The sequence below is a fragment of the Fulmarus glacialis genome, unplaced genomic scaffold (assembly GCF_000690835.1).
Source record: "Fulmarus glacialis isolate BGI_N327 unplaced genomic scaffold, ASM69083v1 scaffold9927, whole genome shotgun sequence".
NCBI lineage: Eukaryota > Metazoa > Chordata > Aves > Procellariiformes > Procellariidae > Fulmarus > Fulmarus glacialis.
In genome coordinates, this window is record NW_009225091.1 from 20297 (window position 1) to 41413 (window position 21117).

Genomic DNA, 21117 nt, shown 5'->3' on the forward strand with positions numbered 1-21117 from the left:
TCTGATGCACAGAAGGAGAACTCTGGTTTTGTGTGCCTTCCACTTATATTCAAAAAAAAACCTTTATTTTTGTACAGACTTAGTAACTTTAACATTTTTCACAAAACATCCTTTTTTGGAAGGGCTCTCCTACTGCAGAAAAAAATGGAGATGAGCTCCATTTTAAAATCATTGCAATTCTGGCTGAACTTTTCAATAAAGACTAGAATGAAGAAAAAGGTACTTATTTTCTCTCAGTAGAATTCAGTTTGGAAGTTGATTAGAGTTGTTCCTATACTCAGAGAAGCTTTTTTAAAGAAAAGTAAGGGCATTGTGGAAAAAGTAAAAATGTAGAAATTTAACAATTTGGGGTATAATTTATTTGTGCTGAAATTAAGCTTTCTCATAAAATTTAGTGTGGGGTTTTTTTTTCTTAAAGAAAACCTCAGGATTATACAAAAATCTCAGTTTAACAAAACTGGTTTTGCCTTAGCTAGTGGATGTAACAGAATAGTGGGGACTACTGCATCCTCTGCAAACACCTACATCCAAGAGCAAATTACTTTGGCTATATCTACAGTAGCAAATAGTTTGGCTTTATAGGAGCAGACTGCAGAGTGACACAGCTGATGCTGAGGACCTCATGTCCACACTCAACCCATTGCAGGGTGGATTTACTTCAGACTGCTTCTAGTCCAGGGCACTTAATGACCATTAGCAGTTAGAACTTAGCTTCTGACTTATTTTCACTGTAAATAAATCAATTTTGTGTGCTCAAAGACTGCTCTACTACGTGAAGCAAAGAAGAATAAGGGAAGATGATCAGGAGATTTGCTTCAGAAGTGCACTGCTCATTCAAACTAAAACATCCTCTCAGCGCAGCTGCATCTTCTCAGTGGGTGTTGCCACATGCCAGAAGTTTAAGGTATGTTTGAAACCTGCATGTCATGACCTTTTGTCTTCTTTTTTTCATGCAGAACTTCCATCTTTTGAAGTCAAACTCATCCCACTTCAGCCATACTACCACATCGGGAATGAAAACTTTGTGTTTGATATTGAGGCAAAGTAGGTGTGCTCACAGCAAGGTGCTTTAGGAGGCAGATAAGTAGATAATGAATTTTGCAGCTTCTTCCTTTTTCTTGTCATTAACAGTTAATCAGCTTTTGGCTTTACTTGAATCTGACTTTATTCTTATATACTCTGTTTCCACCACTAACTTGAGACATCAGTGTAAAATGCTACGTGGGTTCAAGTGGTGGTGATCAAAATGGAACAAGATTTTCTGACTATTTTAGTTTGCTAGTAAAAAGGTGACTATTTAGGATTCTCCTCTGTGTTGCTAGGTAAGGTTCCAGGCAAACCGATAACCTGATTTTCTTTATACTTTTTGGTTTAAATATTTAGAAACATTCTAAAGCCTCAGACGTTGCTATTTAATGTAACTCAAGTAGAGATGGATTTAAGTTTGAGTATGAAATTTTCTCAAAGCCCAGTGAAGTTTGGAAGTAATAAGCTAGTGCTTATTTGAGAGTAATGATTTTATGCAGAAATGCTTCCAGGTGAATACAGTCAATCAGAGGAGTTTCCATGACCATCACTACAGACAAGTGCATTACTGCACAGTAGTGTGACACTGATCTGGATGAGACATGCCTACAAAGCTATCAGACTAGCCAAACCACAAGGCAGGGTTCTATGGAGAATGAACTACACCTGATCCCATATCAAATTAGAATGGCATCAAACACAGAGTAACTTAGAAAGTCAGGCAATGAAAATTTAACCCATCAAAATATCTTGAATACTTTGGAAGAATCAGACTGAACCTAGATTGAATAAATATTTTGTGCTGTGTGGCTCTGGTGTTTTTGGTCCCACACTGACAGATCTAAATTTGCTGTATGACCTAATAGTGGCTCATCAACATATATCAAGCCTCCTTAGCTGTTGAATTTTCAAGTTTCTTAGGGGTGGAAATACTAAATTACTGCCTGTTAGGACTGCCTTCCTTTATTTACCACTCAGCTGGAATCCAAAATGACTAGAAATATCCTGGCCACCTTGCATATTGGGAAGGTGGAGAGAGAAATCAAATATTTCTCTGGAGACTCAGCGTTGTATCTCCTTTTCACTGAAGTCACCACTCATGCAACTGGAGTTGATGACTTTGGTAGGATATGTTTATATGAGATTTGTAAGTCCAGGATCTACATGCCAGTCATTTAAGTGAAGTGGTTCAGTGTGGCATTAGTTCAGATGTTATAAATTTTATTTACAGTTAGATTTTAAATCTGTTTTAAAGATGACTCGGTGCAAAAAAAAAAAAATCATGGTATGGAAATGGTATCATATTGAAAGAGTATGTGAAGTTCCTTTATGAAAAACAGTATACTAGAAATTGGCAAAAACAAACTCAATACTGCACTGGAACAGAAGTTTATGGTTTTTTTTTTTTCTGAAGAGGAATTAACTTTATGAAATGAGAACAGGCAGCTGGAGGCAGCTGGCCTTCTCTTATAGTTGGGAGAAATCTTTTCAGTTTCAAAGGAGTGAGGAGACTGATCACCTTTTTGCTCACGTTTTATTTTCTTTGTTTCTGTGGATTCCTAAATTTTTATATCTTTAAAGGTCAGAAAATAATATTAGCAAATATTGTCAAATGAGTAGGGTTTTAGGATACTGCCAAACATGCTGGATAGTTGATATGGAAGAAATGTATCTCTTGAAATAAGGTACTCTGCATTATCTATATAACACTGAAATAGTTATTCTGTTTATTTCTCCCTATCTAGACAAAAGCTCAGATTTATTTCAGGGCAATTTTGATGCATCAGCAGAGAGTTGAACACACAGTATCAGCAAGTAATGTCAGACCTTCACTAAGAACAGCTCCTTAAAAAATAAGTCACACCTCATGGCTTTTGAGGTTGATTCACCATGTTCCTTAAGATTCTTTAACACAAAACCACAAATAGGATCACACAGAGTTATTGTAGCTAGTATTGTTAAATATATTTAGTGTTAAACAGTGGGCAAATTTTCTGTACAGTAATGATACCCAAGATAGTGGAAAGTGAAGTGTGTATATTTTATTAAATAATCGGTATTTATTTTTGAAGCCTCTAAAGCTTATTGTATCCATTCACTTCTATTATTTTGGCTATTAATGGTTTGCAATTATTTTTGAATAATACAAAAATATACACATGACATTGTTGGGAGATGTTTTAACAGTGAAGTTAGATTCTAATAACTTACTAATTCTACAGAATAGCTTGTATAATTTTATCAATGTATTTCATTAAGTTTCCTAAGCAAAGCCCCTTTGAGAGTTGCCTTTTACAAACATACACATAATTGAACAGTATAAGAATATGTTATTGATAAATCACCATTGGATAGTTTGTGTCTATCTCAGTAACTGATGGGGATGGCAGAGAGGAGACAGTCAATACAGAAGGGACGAAGATCTAGGTATAGAAATTGCTAATATAGTATACAGATAAGAATAAAAAAGCCTGGTCTATACAACCAAAGTTTGTGACTTTGTCAAGCACTGGCAGTAAGTAACCTTGCAAGTAATTAGGCTTACAGTAGCCTTTAGTTAAATAGGAATTAAATATTAGCATTGAACTATGTGAGTGCATGTGACTAAAGTAGCATCACTACCGTGACCATTTGTGTTTCATCTTGTGTTTGACTCTGGAAAGCCCTCCAAACTGAGAGCATCAAACAAATTATTATTATACTCAAACATTATTTAATATCTTTTGAGATATTATTTCTTAGATTCTTTCCTTATATGAGGAATTATTCTCATACAGTAGGACCTTTGTTTGCATTTGAATATGACACCAGAAAAGAGCCACCTGGGTAGTAAATTAAACAGTTCCAGGAAAGCTTCCTGAGCCCCAGAGCTTGGCTGCCAATGGCTCAGCTGGTGCATGGCAAGGGCTTGGCCTCAGCCATAGAGCACTCCCCAAACAAATCCTGGAAATGTTTCGGGAGGAAGCACAGGCCAAGGTCCACCCCAGGTCTGCATGCGGCCTGCTGTGGAAGACAGGGGGTTTAGTAGAGCTGGTCTAAATTCATCCCTGGCCAGCTTATACCCTGTTGGTCTTCTCCCCATTGTCCTTGAGCTCTTCGCCTGGACTGTGCTGATCCTTCCTTTCCCTAGCGCACCTTAAGAGAGAGACAGAACCCTGTATCCACCTCCTTTTGCTTGGCTGAACAAACTCAACTCTTCTAATCTCCTCTTGCTCACCTTCACTTCCTTACTAACTGTTCTTTACTTACTTCTTACTATTGAGTAATTATTAGCTTTAATCATGATTACTTGATACTGTGATATGAAGTGATATCAGATAACTGGCTTTAATATTTTAATCCTTCCTAAAATTTTCTCTTTATGTTATTGCAGCACTCAATTATGAGTTTATGGACTGTGCAACTTCTTCATATATACCTCACTACTCATTAACGTCATCGTTATTTAAGAGGAAAAATGGGGTTGAATGACTGGATACTGTTCTTTTCTCTATTGGAAAAGGTCCTAGTGGTGCTACACAGGCCTGCCTGACTTTCATCAAAATCAACATATGGAATTCCTGATAACTGAACTTATTTCTCTGAACTGGCCATGCATGTAATGAACAGTTATTTGGTATATTGACTGTTGTTTTCCACAGTTGTTAGTTCTGGCATTTTAAGCAGTTTTTAATAACACTGCCTCTCAGTTAGTTTCACTGGTATAGATCAGTGCTGCTGATCAGGTCAATTTGAAAGAGGCTTTGTTTAAACAAAAATAAGCCATTACAGAACTGAGATGAAGCAGGATTTCCACAAGCGAAAGACACCACCATGGCCGTGACAGGTCTCATGTAGCACATTGCATGCCGTGCTGCTGGAGGGTGCCAGGGTTTCCTTGAGTGAGGAGCCTGCCAGATGCAACAATATGCCCTATCCTCTCTCTCCATGACCTATGTGGAGAGTTCAGGGGTGTTCTGGCCAGATACCTATCTGGTAAATATTTCACTTACAAGAAGTCCCTGTGCTACACTGCCTAAATCCACAGGAAAGACATGGGGCGGAGGGTGTCTACTCTGCCTAATGCAGGTATTAAAATTTCAGTGGGTAGAATCTGTCTCTGGAGGTCTTCAGAGGTGCCAAATACTTTATATCAGTCCCTAAGATGATTCTCTGGCCCTCTATTTAATGCTCTGCTCATGAGGTGTCTTATACAAAGGAACTAGCTGTTCATTCAAGCTAAGTGGACTGGATACCTCCCTTGCTCCCTTTGAAGGGGATGATGTCTCCACATGTGATTCTGCCAATGTGATTTACTCCATATATTTGTCTGCACTTGAAATCACCACTTTGTACACAGACCAGTAAAAGTCTTTCTGTTTGTGTTATCAGTGAGTGTGACTATTTTTCTGGTTCCAAGCTATTAGTTGCAGATGGGATGCCTACAGATATCCCTGCTTCATTTCAACATAAAATTATTAGTTTGATTTATGCTTGCTTTTTATTAATGTAATAATTCACCTCCTCACTTTTCTTCCTTCCAAAGACACTCTTACGGGAAAGGGATTCAAGGTGTTTCATATGTGCGATTTGGCATAATTGATGAAAATGAGAAAAAAGTCTTTCTTCCAGGCCTGGAACAACAGCTATCAGTAAGTATTGTAGTTCAGAGGAACTATTCTGATTTATCCCAGGTGGGCTGAATGTTGTCAGAAATCACTGAAATATCGATCCCTGTAATACCGTAGTCATACTATAAGCAACAATTTTTTTATTTTAATGGCAACAAACCAGCAAGGGCTGTCACTTTTATTTTTTCTACTTTTGTTTTAGATTCAAAATGGAAGAGGAAGAGTTACTTTAAATACACCACTTCTGGAAGAGAAATTAAGAAAGAGTATTTCTACTCTGGAAGGGTTTCATTTATATGTTGCTGTTACCACTGTAGAAACTGCAAGTGAGTACACTATGCCTTAGCTGATACGGTCTGTAATATTTAAATTGATCTTTCTCTAGTGGGATCCTTCATGTGGGAAACCTTGTCCCAGTGGACCAATCTTCATTGCAAAGCTTGCTTGTGCAATTGTGCATGACAGTCTCATCTGACCCCCTTCTGTGCACAAATTAATCTCAGGTGGGATTCACTTATCTGAATACAAATCTCCAGTACCACTTTAAATGCCCTATGTAGTTCTGTGTGGTCTTCCACTGCTGCTCCGGTGGAAGTACTCCTGTACTTACAGTACTGTAAGTACTCTCCTATAGGGTCTGTCCCATATTAAACAGCCTTGTGAGGATATCTAAGATAACCTAATCCATCTGAAGTGGCACCAGACACCTGTATGAACGCAAATATATTGCTCCCCTTGAGATCTTGTTTGAGCACTTGCCTCAGCCATGTCTACAGGTTCCATACACAAAAAGTTATTAGTTGAGCTTGGTATCTTAGCTTGCTTTGTACCTCAGCTGGCTAAGCTGTCAATCTAAAGGTGAGGCATATGAACTACAGCCACAGGGCGATGCAGAAGAAGATCTAGCTGTTTTAAGTCCTGCTTGTCCTCTCATGCCTTCCCACAGTTTTATCAGACTCTCATGCTTGGCATATGCACAAGTACAATATAGTTCAAACAGCTTGGTCTTGCTGTTCATCTGGGACATGAGCCTGGCGCATGCCTATCCAGAAGCTTTTAATGGCTGTTTGCCTTTGTTTTCCTAGAGGACAGATAAATATTTCCAGAGATCACTATAAGGGATTTGTGTAAACATTTGTTCACAGCAGTGCTAAGCACATTGAGTAGGCCCCCAGATATTTTAGAGCTACCCACAAGTGAGCACTGAGTTGAACTGGATGCAGAGGTCGATGGGTTATTTGGGTTGTAGCGAGTGTTATTAATAGGCATACGAGGCTGAGGTGAGAGGTGCAACTTCAGTGCTGACCTCTGAAGTTGAATCTGCGATGAAGCTGACCTTTCCAACATGGGCAAGATTCCTCCTGTTGTTTATAGGGAGATTGATCCCTTTTATTTTAGATATCTGAAAGTAAAGTATCTAGCTGGAGTTTGATGCTCAGGCACTTTGTATAGTCAGTACAGAGAATGGATGGGATGAACTGCACTCTAAAGGTGTCTGTTCCCATTGGCTATAGAAGGAGTCTGTTTACTTAGTTTAGAATTATTGGAATCCTAAAAATTCCTAAAAATCCTAAATATTAATTAGCATTCCTTAGAATCCTAAAATTAAGTCCAATGCACTGCAGCTGCAGTTCTTTAATATAATCTACTGTAGGTACTTACATGCATTATTGCAGCAACATTTATTGCAAGAGCAAAAGGGGCTGAAAGACCTCCCGCTACCACACCAGCATGATGGACATAAGATCTCATGGTGTGGCGTGGTCTCTACCACGCTGTGCGTGCTTCCTCTTTCCCCCACAGGCAGGCTGCCTCCCCACTTGTGTACTTGCTGGGTTTGGTATTAATTGTACGCATGACAGGGCAAGGCTGGTGGGCTTTACTGACATCTCTCAACCTTGGAGTGTTAAAGTGGAAAACAAGGACATTGAAATGCACTTAGTTTAAAGCAAGTCATGCAACTGTTTTTTTAGAAGTAGTTATGGGTAGTAGGTTAACTAGAAGTTAACTAGAAGAATGAGTGGTTTAACTAGAAGAATCTTAGATGGGAAGCAGATGCTCAAGCTGTCTTGTAGGTGCAAAGTTGCAGAAGATGATATTAGGTAATATTAACTCTCACCAGTAGTCAAAAATGAAAAAAACCCTCTTTCAGAAAATTAGAGATCTCATGTCCAAACCCCCCTACTGATTCTGAGTGACTTTTACTTTGGACTTTGATGTAGCCTTCCCCCAGGAACGAAGCCCGACAGCTCAGAAAGGGAGGTGCACAGTGCAGTGGTTCCTGTGGTACCAGTGTGCTCTGTGTTGCAGGCACCTTGTTCCAATTGATGAGTTAGAGGGGAATTTTTATCTTGTGAGTAACAAACCACTTTGCAGGTCTCTGTGTCTGAGCTGTTGAGAGCACACACCTGCCAGTGCTGGCTCGCTGGAGCACTGCACACGTTGCACTGCCCTTGCACTGGCCTGTCTCTGGTTGTGTTCCCCATCCGCCTGTACCCATCTCTTCCTCTTTCAGGACTGAAACTCTTTGGGGAGTGATCATATTTCAGTTTTCTTTATATACGCTGCTAAAAATGCAATTAATCTTGAAAACAGAAATTATGGATGCTATGGTAATATGCAAGTACATAGTTATTGCTCCCATAGCAACACGTACTGTTTGATATTAACAGGTGGTGAGATGAGGGAAGAGGAACTCAGCAATGTGAAGTTTGTGAAATCTCCTTATGTTGTTGATCTCTCTAACACCAAAAAGTATTTTGTGCCTGGAGCTCCCTTCTCAGTTGTGGTATGTATTATTTAGCCGACTGTGTCCACTTGCCTCCATAGAAAGGGATTTATATCTGTCCTGTTTATAAAATCCTTATCTGATCCAGTGGGAGCTCTGTCGGACAGAGACCTTAGGAACAGGTCCAACACAGAGATGCTGTTTGTGGGTCTGGTTTGTCTCATTTCTGTACACACAGAGCCTGAGCAGGGAAACTGAAGCCAGAAAATACTGTTTCTGTTCTGGAAGTCATCTATGCACAGTTGCACTGCAAGATTTTATAAAACATGTAGCAGTCTCTTCCTCACTTCCATATCAAAAGATTAAAATAATAATGTTGTATCAAATCAATCCCATATCAAATGAAAATTCTGAAAACTATTGTCTTTAAAAAAAAAAAAAATTAAAATTTAAAATTTAAATTTTTAAGTTTTCAGACTTCACACCTTCAAGTTTTTCTACAAAGTTTTCTACAAAGAGTTAAAGTTAGAAATTTACCTTATAATAGTTAAAGACAAATATCTCTGGGATCAGCTGAAATCTAATAGATGCTAAGTGAAAATCTGGGGCAGCTGTTAATCTGTGTTCACAGATTTTTACCTTAGCTGGAGTCCAGACTGAGTCAATTGCTACCCCCTTCTCTCAAAGCTCCAATTTTCAAACATTATTGTGTACAGTTTTGTATTTCTTCTCAGTTTATAAAAATAATTGCTTCTTCTTTGTGGGCATTTTAAACCTGGTTTAAACCCAGGCACTTCCTTGAAGTAACAGAAAAACCTTTTTTTCCAATAGGCGTCTGTCACTTTGATTGATGGCTCTCCTGCTGCCTCTCTACCTGTCACTGCTACTGTTACCTTGCCTGGAAAACTCCCAGTGAAGAAGACTGCACTTTCTAATAAAGAGGGTCTAATCCCCTTTACATTTGACATCCCTGGTGATGCACAGATGCTTCAAATAATGGTAAAGAAAACCAAAACCTCCATGTTTAAAATTATACTGCTGAGAACAGCTCATAAGACTGTGAAGATGATCAGTTTTCATTAAAGTAGCACAGAGGGTGGAACGTGATTTCTTACACCATCTGCACAGCTCTGTCCAGATTGCGTAAGATATGTTAGAAAGCCCAGGGGCCTGAGGGATGTCTCACTGAAGTGAAGGACGCTCTCGTACATTGGAGCTTTGGGAGTACACACATTGGAGGTAGTGGTGCTTTTTTTGTGGTTCAGATGTGCATTTTCCTGGCATGAAGGATGGGAATGGGACTGTAGGGAATATCACCATGAGAAGTGGCAGAAAACGATGAGAAGACGGTGAAGGAAAAGGCCCTGAGCAATACAGACAGTAGGTTACATCTGGACACTCAGAGGGTTCAATTATGTGCACAATATAAAAAGGGAAAAAAGCTGCCAAAGTACAAAATCACTTTGTGATTTTGAGCCATTGATTCTGATTCAGAAAGAGCCAAGCCTGAAAAATATCAAGTGCAAATACAGCAAGAAACAAAAGAGGGTGAGAGAATAAAGTAAAGAAAATCCTATTTTTTGATGCCAGGTTCTGCTAATGAGGTCTCAGCAGTGACTCATCTTACTTCCCAGCATTTTCTGAATAACCTGGCAAGATATGAATTAAGGGTGACTCTCTGTATTGTCTCCTGAGGGATACTTTCCTCACTCCGTCTTTTTTTTCCCTGACAGGTAAAGGCTGAAGAGGGAAAAGAAAAATTAGAATCACCTGAAACCAGTATCAGAGCTGAAAGATATCAGTCTGCTTCCCTAAACTACCTCAGCATCAGCATCCCACATACTGTTGTGGCACCTGGAGATACCTTACGCATCACCTTGAATAATATTCATCAGTCTGGCAGTGGAAAAATTGACTATTTCTATTATATGGTAAACAGAATAGTAGCATAAAGAGAATATCTATCTGATTACTAGTACATGGGAAACCAGAGGGGGTCCAACAAGGGGCAACTGAGATGATCAGTGTCCTAGCACACCTGACCTACCAAGACAGGCTGAGGGAACTGGGCTTGGTCAGTTTGGTGAAGAGGCTGAGAGTGAGTTAATAGCAATCTAAAACTACTTGAAGAGGAATTACAGACATAATGGAGACAGACTTTCCTAGGTGGTGTCATGCAATATAACAAGGGACAAAGGCTACAGATTGTGGCCTGGAAGGTTCATTTTGGAAAAATCTTTGCACTAGTGGTGAATGCAATACTGGAAGAGGTTCCCCAGAGAGTTTAGGGAATTGCCGCCCTCAGAAGCATTCAACACTCAACCAGAGAAAACCACATCTGACCTAATCTTATGCTGGTGATGGCTCATCTTAGAACAGGCAGTTGGACTAGAGATCTGCATAGGTCCCTTCCAGAAACACGATTCTTATATTACCATGGCTCCATATTACCTGCACCCGATGTTAGTTAACAGGTAGGTCAGTGTTATCTCCAACAGATATGTCATGAAGGATCACTGAAGGTATTGGCTGTTATGGCCCTAAATAGCTTCCTGAAATTGGGTCTGAAAAGCAGTTCTATAGATGGAAAAGCGAGGAAACAATCCTGCTCAGCCTAGGACCGGGAATACAAAGTATTTATTTTGCTGAAGGAGACAAATGTGTTCATGGATACATTCCAGGAGTGAATCTGTTGAATATCAAATGTGTTTAATCCCCTTCTCCCTATCTTTGTCCTAATTTCCCTTGGCAGCTTAAATTTCCCGGGATGACAAGCACCACGGGCACCAGTTCCCATTTATTTTTAATAGCACTCTGATATATTGGAATAATTGTATCCCCAAGAGTTAAATTTAGGTTTGGGGATTTATTTTCATTGGATAACTTAGCATAGGGTTGGAATTGCCACTGCCGGGCTCCGGGAAAGCGCAGTGCTGGACAGGCAGGGTGTACGGGAGGGGTGGTGGGAGACACTGCTGGACTTCAGCGGTGAGGCTCTCTCCCAAACTTTCGTCATCTAAACAAAGGCAGTGAGGATTTCAGACCAGGCTGCGTCGTGTTTCTGTTTCTTCCTGAAGCCCATTCATTGTGAGTTTAGGAAAGCTGCATGTATTTTGTTCAGGGAAGAGCACTATCAGTCCTGCCACTGTGTCTGTTTTCCACTCCTCTGGCAACCCATGAATATAATTAGCATAACACAGGAAGAAAGGAATTAAATAGTGAAAGATGGGCTGAAATCAGTTAAGGGCCAGTCTGTGATACTTTATCCTGAATAATACTTTTTGGGTGAAACCTCCTGCTTCAACCCTTCCACACCATCTGAAAGATTCAGTACTGATTACAGATTAAATAAAGCTGATCTCCTCTGGCGGGTGATGACCTGTTGTTGTAGAAGACAACACCTGGGACCCCCTTTTCAAGCTGAGCGGAGGTGCTAGATTTCTGTTCAAACCCGGGCTCTGGGACCCCCTTTTCAAGCTGTAAGACTGAGCAGAGGTGCTAGATTTCTGTTCAAACCCGGGCCACAGGACCAGGGCAGCAGAGGCTTACCACCACACTCCTGTGCTAGAGGCACTGTGTGCTGGTCTCCTCCAGGCTACCGGCATGCAGGCTGGAATTAAAACTATTAAGTGCTGTTAGAAGAGAATAAATTTTAAACAGAAATGGCCTCAGAAAATTATATGTATATAAAATAATGCAACAGAATGCCCAGGCTAGTGTGTCTGTTCACAGTATTTGATTTCTGTTTGTTTCTGCCTTGCAGGTTGTGGCAAAGGGACAAGTGGAGCTTTTGGGAAGGGTCCCCTCCTCAAACAAAATAATAAACCTTAAAATCACTGAGAAGATGGTGCCCGCCTTTCGCTTTTTAGCATACTACTTCATTGCGAATGAGGGCCGTCAAGAGATTGTCGCTGATTCTGTATGGGTGGACGTTATGGATGTCTGCGAAGGAAAGGTACTTTCAAAGCAAGTAGCTTCTGTTATTGTATTCCAAAATAAAAACAAAAACATGACGTATCAGCAGAGCAAGTGCAGGCCTGGGGTTAAAAAGTGAAAGACATTTCACTTTTATTGAAAAAGGAGGTCGTCAGGATTCTTGCTAGAAGGTACATCTGGAAAAGGCTCCCAGAAGTGATGGCAGAGATAGCTTTCTTCCATAGGACAGGTTGTGCCTCAAAGAGATGAAAAATATAGTTTTACACAGATAAATCCCCCTCTGCAAGTGTCTATATATTAGAAATCCACAGGGAAACACCAATAGAATCGTTGAGGGGCAGAATCTCTTTATAGCTTTATCTTTTTGTAGTGAGGTGCATCACATGAAAGTGAAGCAATTTATTGGGAAAAAAATGAATTTGAAGTGATTTTTCAACCTTTTTCATTCCTGTTAAAAGTAATTTTCTGAGATTTTATAGCATTTCAAAAGCACTTGAAAAAAAGTAGTTTACATTAGAAAATGAAGCGTGGACAAAATAGGAGTCCCTCTAAGCCTTTCTTTCACCTTCCTCCTCCTCATTTTCGGTACCATAATGTAAAACAAAAAAAATGAGGCAACAGAATTTTTCCCAATATCATGAAACACAACTGTTGAAAAGTGTCAGCCTTCTAAAATGTTCTTTTTCCCCAAAAAATGTTTGTTTTGGAAAAAGAATGCAATAGTCCATTGTGAAAAAAAGTTTTCAAGAAAAATTATCCCTCTCTAACACACAAGCCAATTCTTCATTCATACGAAGACAAAACACAATTAAGTTCAAGTTGGCATTTCTATTAATAATTCCCTATTAACTTCATAATCACCATGGCTACGTCCTCCTAAACCACAGAAGTATCTACGTCAGATATGCACCAGATCTGAAACCAGTCATGTTGAAAAATTCAAGTGTGAGATAGAAAGGAGGTAGTACTATTACAGACTGGTTTAAGTCAGTTAATTTTGCACAGTAGTTATTCTTTTGCTGTATTTCATAGCGATTTTCTTTCCACTGGAAAATAACAAAATGACGTCGAAGGCCCTAGTTCAGTAAACCCCTTACACATACTTTCAATTCCCATTGCTGTTTAAGTGTCATTGCAAGGCAGCGTCCAATATCCTGCACAGACACATCTTTTAACCCCCAACTTTGTCCTCCAGTGGGAGATATCTGCATCTACATCTTCCAAAACGCAGGATCCCAGGCAGAAACATCGCAAAACAGGAACATCCCCCAGCCTCTGACTGCTGACAGTCACAGCTGATAGTATTCTCGGCCCAAAGAGTCTTCGCTTTTTATTAACAAATGTGACATTTTTGCTTCAATCTTTTCTATTTAGATTAAAGTGAGAACAGAACAAGAGATATACGAACCAACAGACAACGTCAATTTACTGATTGAAACGGATCACGCGGGAACAGTCGCCTTAGCTGTGGTTGATAAAGCAGTTTTTATTCTGAACAAGAAAAATAAGCTTACAGCCAAAAAAGTAAGATATCTGTAAGAAGAAAGTATCATTTCTACTAGTGAAGCGAAATTTTCCATGACTAATGAGAGGATCAAAATGTAATTAATGGCTATTAATTGCTTAATCACAGCTTTGCTAAACTTGAAAATGTTTTTGCTTTTGCAATTTAGGATCTATTTAAGATTAATGATCTCTTTAAGATGGGGATTCCCATGCTACAGCAGACAAGGCTGTAAATTTAAAAAGCATTACTTGAAAGCACTCCCCAACTAAAACATCCCTCAGCTTTAACCTCAGTTTCCGAATGCAGCTTGTACCACCAGTTTGTCTGGCTTCTGCGAGTCAAAGGCTACAAGAATTTTTTTAATACATATAAAAAAAAGAAAATTTGCAAGCATGTACAGTCCATCTGTCCTACTTTATTTGGCAGGTATTTAATGCTATGAATTCGTATGATCTTGGATGTTCTGTGGGTGGTGGTGCAGACAGTGTTCAAGTTTTTACTGATGTTGGTCTGGCCTTTTTATCAGATACAATTAAATCCAACGTTCGGGAAGGTAAGTGCAATCTGCCCTTTACTCTAGATGTTTGTACAAGACCAGTATAGATCTGGGGAGGCTTATTGCTTAAAAATCAGAAACATTTTATTGTTGTAAAATCTCCCTTGACTGTGGATTTTTCTTATTCTGTTCTTCTGCTGGGTGCTGACAGCTCAGATAGCCCAGACCATGGCTGCTGGTCCTTTGGTGTCCAGCTCAGCTGGGGCAGGCAGCAGTTGGCTAGGGCTGTAAGGTAACTCGTCAGACTGTGGGTCTTCTGTGAATGAGATGGGTCCTAAGATGGGTCTTCCATGAATGACCTGAATCATCAGGCTCTTGCTGTCATAGTATCATGACCAAGCTCTTCTGTTCTGCTTTTCCAGGCTATAAATGCCTCCAGGTTAACAGAAGGCAGAAGAGATCTTTGGATTTTCAGAAGAAAATGTCAGGAATTGGTATGTCTGCTCCTCTGGGTGGTCTGAAAGGCTTAGTAGGGGGAGGCAAAGGGATCTGGCTGGGATTTAAGGGGCAAGAAGTGATGGGGTATAAAGGATACCAAGATATTCATAGTCCCAGTTCTTGCGTTAAGTGACGTAACCTAGCACAAGTGTGTACACAATGCCATGTGACCTGATGCATCATTTATCAAAACAACTCAAAAAACAAAACCAAAGAATGGCCCAACTGCAAATGGAAACTAATTCACCAGTTTATAATCCCAAATGTGAAGTACTTCTACTAGATATCATGTCATGGAATCAGTCATGGCTTTGAAGTTTTTCAAAATTATTTGTATGGCCGCAAAATGTTTTATAGATCCTATATTTTCTTGACATTCTGCTTTGAAGTTGTGCCAGCTTTGGTACTTTGTGCTACAATTAAGAGAAGAGTTAGTATAATATTTGGTCTAAATTAAAAAAAAAAAGTTTACACAAATTGATATTTCCTTGCCAGAAGACATGAAGGCTTGAAGCTGGGATCTTCCTTACTTTTGAAATAGGTCTCTTTATTCAAGAATGAGAATACTGCCATGGCTATTTCTATCAAGATAGCTAATTCCAGTCTGCCAAGGAGGCATTTTTAATTCACAGTTTGAATTTGAAGAGAAAACTATTCTAAGCTTACAGAATATCTAAGCTTAGAATAGAATATCCAGGATGCCATAGGGCCCATGCTTTCCTCCTGTGTTTGTGGACTGTTTTTAGGGTGGAGAACAGGTCCCCAGCTGAAGGTAGACTGTTGCAATAGCAACGTTAACTGCAAAGAATGATAGGATTGAGCACGATGAACACCCTTATGCTTATTGCTGCTTCCACAGCACTAATTCTGGGCTCTAATTATATTGCAGCCAGCAAATATCAAAACACTGATCTACAAAAATGCTGTGAAGATGGAATGAAATTAAATCCCATGAGGTTTTCTTGTGCAAAAAGGCTAACAAGGGTGACTGGCTCCCGCGAATGCAGAAACGCCTTCCAGGACTGCTGTGAGAAAGCCACAGCCCTCAGAAAGGAGGCGAAGCGGAGGATCAGAGTGGGCTTGGCACGATGTAAAGAACAGTGGCATGCAACTTTCTATGGAAAAACACCCTTCGTATGGTGGCAAGGGAGGGTTAAGGGTCATTTAATTCTGTGGGTCCGGGGGGGAAGTTTTCACATCAACATTTCAGTGAGCCCCAGTATAGTGCAGCATCCACACGCCATTGCATCTTCACAACTGTACACTGTGAAGGTGGGAGTGGGACGGGATAACTTCTTGGAGTAAGAAAAGGCAGGAATTGCTTTAGCCACCGTTGGCCCCAGAACAGCCTTATGGAGGAGCTGTCGGCCCCTGCCGGCATCCCAGCAGGCTGCAAACAGCAGAGCAGAGAACGGGGTGGTTTTCTGTGTTCAGGGCTCTGAGTGATCTCGGTTTCATGGCTATTTTATTAGTGGTATTACTGTTATAACACCCAAGTACCTCCAAAACTACCTCATGAGAAGGGGCCACTTCAGCCAGGGACAGTTTTGTCTCTTTCTTCCTTTCTTCTCCCCAAAGTCTATCTCTGATCACACAAGAGCTCGTCACAAAAAAAAAAAAAAAAAAAGTGTAGAAAATGACCCCATTCTAACTGTAATTTCTACTACCATTTTTCCCAGAGCTCCATTTTCGTGCTCTGTCTGTCACAAATATGGGATGGTGGGAACATCTTTGCTACGCATTACTAAAGGGAAATGTTTTCTTTTTTGGTAGTGTATGATTATTGAACTTGGAAAGAAGAATTATCCTTTTGTTCAATGACAATCTTTGGTCATTGCTTCTCTTTTTTTCAGCATTTTTTTTTTTAATGCACAGACGAAACCCAGATGAAGTCTTTTCATACAGAGTATTTTTCATGCTGCTTTCTCCCTGACAAACAGACTCCCTGCAAGACAATGTAAGGTCAGCAGCCAAAGACTTCAGAACAGAAACCCCACTCTTGTTTTACAGACTATGATGACCATGAAGAAGTGTTTGATGAAACCTCTGTCAACTTGCGCAGTTATTTTCCTGAGACTTGGTGGTGGAATTTTGAAGAAGTGAAAAACCCTGGAAACCATAGGTACTCTATTACCTGACTAGGTGAATATGTTTAAATTTGTACAGTAAAATGTATATGAATATCAGCTTTATGTGTTATCTGATACAGAAGACTTCAGAATATTTGCAAGTACTTTGTCTCCACAACTGAGGGAATATTTTTTTCCCCTTACAATACTCAAACTTCAGCAAATGTTTACATTTTATACATCCTTCCTAATACATTTTATTTTGTGTTTCTTAGTGTAGAAAATTTTGCTCCTGACTCTATAACTACCTGGGAAGTTCAGGCAATAAGCATATCTCCCCAAAAAGGTATAAGTATTGGGTATTTTATTTGGTTTCTTTGTATGGATGAATAGAGAATGTATATTCTTCATAACAGAGATACAATGTTATGTTGTCAGAGTGAGACAGTCTATACTGAAAAACACAAAGTGTTTTGATCATGACATTTACTCCTCTCTTTTATGCCATATTAAAATCCAGCTAGAATTTAAGGGATAGATATATATTTATAAAAACAACATGAAGTGAGCCCTGAAGGAGGATGAATTATACAATCAAAACTGTCTCCTATTCTATCAAATTAATAAACCATCTCATTTAGCTTCCACATGGCCAGGAAGCCACAAGAAAGGTAGCAGTAATAACACCGCTTTTATTTTAGTATTTCTGGGAGCGAGTTCTGGCCATCTCAGAGAAGCACAAAAGTTTGTGGTCTCTGGAAAGCTAGAGGAGAGAAGAGCACCAGGAACCTAGCAGAGGATCAGCAAGGACTGGACACCAGAAAGCCCAGGTTCCCAGGTGCTGCTCTCTGGAAGCTCCTGGGGGTTGACCAGGACCGTGCAGGAGGGACAAAGGATCCACCTGGTACTGCCCATTCCCCTTCGGAAAGGGAGGCTCATCCAGGGGTGCAGTGATGGGCATGGAGTTTATTTACAGAGAGCGAGGAAAGGTCGTTGTGTTTTAAACATGGCCTTTGAAGGAAAGCTGGGCCACATTTCACTCACTCCTGCTACAAACACTCACAAAAGCTACAAACATTTTACCTATTGAAAACTATGGCAGTGACTCCAGAGGGCAAATCCTCTACTCCTGAGGTAGGTTTCTGGTGCAGGTGAGTTGAAATGCTTTCTGGATATGCCTATTCTTGACCTAAGGGGAGCCCAGGCAATGAGTTTTGATAGACGTTTAACTTTTTATCAGCTGATGTTAAGTGTGTAATTCTCAACTCTGTTTTTTTCTCATCCCAGGATTTTGCATAGCTGACCCCCATACCTTTGCAGTTTTCAAAGACTTTTTTGTATCCCTGAGATTACCATACTCAGTCAGACGACATGAACAACTAGAAATAAAAGCAGTGGTTTACAACTATCTGCCCAACGATCTCCAGGTAGTATTACCACCAACTGCTGTGCTATACACATCTAGCTAGCTAGATGTATAGCTATGTAACAATTTAATGTAAATGACCCAGACACCTTTCAGTGCCCTCCTACAGCCCAGACACTGCCCTCCCATTTTGAAAGTCTCCCCAAGGACAGGATCCAGTTCTACTTGCTAATCAAACTTACTGTACAAAACAGATTTTATTTACCGTATTACACAGCCAAATTCCTTGTCTTTGGGTATGTCTTCTCCCCCTTCATTGAAGCAACCAGCTACCTTTTTGCCGCTGCCAATCTGGGCAACACCCAGCTGCTAATAAAGCAGATCCACAAGACACAGAGGTAAATTATAAGCACACAATCCAATATGTTAGCCACAAAATTCATTGTGCATGCAATGCAAAGCCACTTTTTGTCTGCATGTGACACCTATCCAGCTCTGCATATGGCCACAGTTGTCACTGGGCTTAGACCCTCCATCATCCTCAGGCTGATGCTCTTTTTTTCATCTCTTCCCATCTCTCAGCCAGCTCTGCTTGACCAGCATCTTCTGAACTGGGTTGAATGGTGTAGAGCTGGGATATATAAAAAAGTACTATCCTTCTTACTTCCCTGTGGTTCAGGGATAGGCCAAAACTATATTGCAAATTCAGTGTAATGAAGAAATACTAGCGGATTTACCTTCACAGCCCTAGTCAATGTAGATGAATGTTAACAGACCATAGGGTCGTAGGACAATTTATGTTGGAAGGGACCTCCAGAGGTCTCTAGTCCAACCTGCTGCTCAGAGCAGGTCCAGTTAGAGCAGGTTGTTCAGGGCCTTGGCCAGTCAGGTATTGAATATCTCCAAGGAGGGACACTCCACAAACTCTTTGGACAAGCTGTGCCAGCATTTGATCACTTCTTGGTGAAAAAGTTTTCCCATTTTACAACTGGAGAACAGTAAAACACTATTAGAAACACTAATAGAAAAACACTTTCTGTCTTGCAAAATGTCTGCTTTGCTATTTCCTTTTTAAGCAAAAGCTAGTCTCCTGTTATACCTGTTTCCCATTTCCCATTCTTATCTAGACATGGTGGAGCTGGGGTATTTTTCCTGTGCGGTGATGCACTAAGCCTGATCGCAGGCATTGCCTTGTCCCCGCAGGTTACAGTGACGATGGAAGCAGTGAAGGGGCTGTGCACCGCAGAGGCGACGGAGAAGGCTGTGCAGCTTACGCTGGTGGCTAAGGGGAACTCTGCAACACCAGCCTACTTCTCGGTTGTCCCTCTGACTGTGGGAGAAATTCCCATTACTATTACTGCTTTTGACACTGTTTCTGGGCACAGCGATAGCATTAGGAAGAACCTCAATGTTGTGGTAGGTATAACTAGTTGAGGGCAGACACTTCACAAATATGTGTTTCTCCTCAAATACAGCATGCACTAAGTGTGGAGCTCTTGTGGAGGAAGTGAAATCATAGAAATGCAAAGCTGGAAGCAATCTCAGGAAACCTGTTTCTCAGCAAGGATTGAGATATAGCGTGAGGAAGAAATTTAACCCTGTGGTGGACTTGTGTATAGTGTATATGGAAAGAATTGTTCTCTACGGCAAAAAGGCATCCTTCTACCCATGACATAGCAACAACTTCCTTCACGCAGTCAGTGCCCAGCTTGTAATTTTTAACTTCCACCTGCTTCATCAACATTTATAAAAATTATTTTTCCCTTATGAAGCCAAGATTGAAGATGTTCATCTAACAATATTTTGAGAAGGGAATACTCTCTGCTAGTCATAAAATTAAACCCTATTTTATTCTTCCCAGTTAATGGATCTTCAATCTTAACAATTGCATAGGTGAAACACATACAGGCAAACAAAGATGTTGTATTGATTATTTAATACCTTAGTTCTCTTTCAAAATGACGAAAAGTCTTTTAGAAAAGATGACTTTTGAAAAGTCAACACTGACCGGCACAGACTCATTACAGCACCCAAGTAGCCTACTGAGGGCTATTTCCAATGCACAAAAAAAGTGCAAAATATGAATACTTGCACCATTAATATAAGGGGTTAGCCATGTAGGTAAAGATAAGGCATGGGATGCCAGGAACCTGCTGTTGTTACAGGCCATAACTGAGATAGACACAGTCTCAGAGTTCAATGCTACACCAAAACACTAAAAGTGTCTCTAAAAATAGCTTTATTAAAATAGAAACCGTAGGAAGAGGGATGTGTGGAAATCAGAAGGAAAAAAAAATGAGGTTTTACCAACAAGATGAACTCAGAACTTGGTGGATTTCATAGATGAAAGGTTTATAAAAGTGAGTCCACCTACGAACTTGACTTGCACAGCTCACGAAGCTGAAAATAAAATTTGAAGTTTAATTTTTCTAGGTTAGTTTTGGTTAAAGGCATTTCATCCAGGGAAATATGTCAATAATAACAAAAAAAAGTCAGTGGAGGTTATTAGCATTTCAATTGGGAGACTGAAATTCTGATTTGAAGCTTCAGATTTACCTGGAGAGAAATCTCACTCCAAAATAACTTATTTCTGCCACCTGCTGGTCTAGTGCAAGGGCGGAGATCGCAACTTTCAGGCAGCTTAATTTCAGGTGTGAGTGCTTGCAAAAGTTTTGACTCTTCTTTCCTCAATTGTACAGGCTGAAGGTATTTTACAGAGAGAAGAAAAGACCATTTGCATTAACAGTGCCTGTAAGTTACACAAAAGAATTGGATACAGATGAGGTTTGGGGTAGGGACAAAGGATGTAAAGCCTGGTGTGAATCTCTGATGAGTGCAGTGAAATACTTCTTAATGTACAAACGTTGCTTTGGTTGACCAG

General features: G+C 40.1%; 1 protein-coding gene across 1 annotated transcript in view; it reads left to right on the top strand.

Moving 5' to 3' along the window:
• Positions 1–21117, top strand: part of LOC104080095 (complement C4-like) — a 50177-nt gene that overhangs the window by 7009 nt on the left and 22051 nt on the right. Inside the window, exons 7-22 of the mRNA XM_009582363.1 lie at positions 957–1044; positions 5552–5657; positions 5839–5962; positions 8309–8424; positions 9196–9363; positions 10098–10295; positions 12128–12319; positions 13675–13824; positions 14234–14360; positions 14726–14797; positions 15691–15891; positions 16812–16923; positions 17146–17216; positions 18158–18297; positions 19440–19652; positions 20936–20987. Coding sequence (XP_009580658.1) covers positions 957–1044; positions 5552–5657; positions 5839–5962; positions 8309–8424; positions 9196–9363; positions 10098–10295; positions 12128–12319; positions 13675–13824; positions 14234–14360; positions 14726–14797; positions 15691–15891; positions 16812–16923; positions 17146–17216; positions 18158–18297; positions 19440–19652; positions 20936–20987 — 2130 coding nt within the window. The remainder of the gene's footprint in view (positions 1–956; positions 1045–5551; positions 5658–5838; positions 5963–8308; positions 8425–9195; positions 9364–10097; positions 10296–12127; positions 12320–13674; positions 13825–14233; positions 14361–14725; positions 14798–15690; positions 15892–16811; positions 16924–17145; positions 17217–18157; positions 18298–19439; positions 19653–20935; positions 20988–21117) is intronic.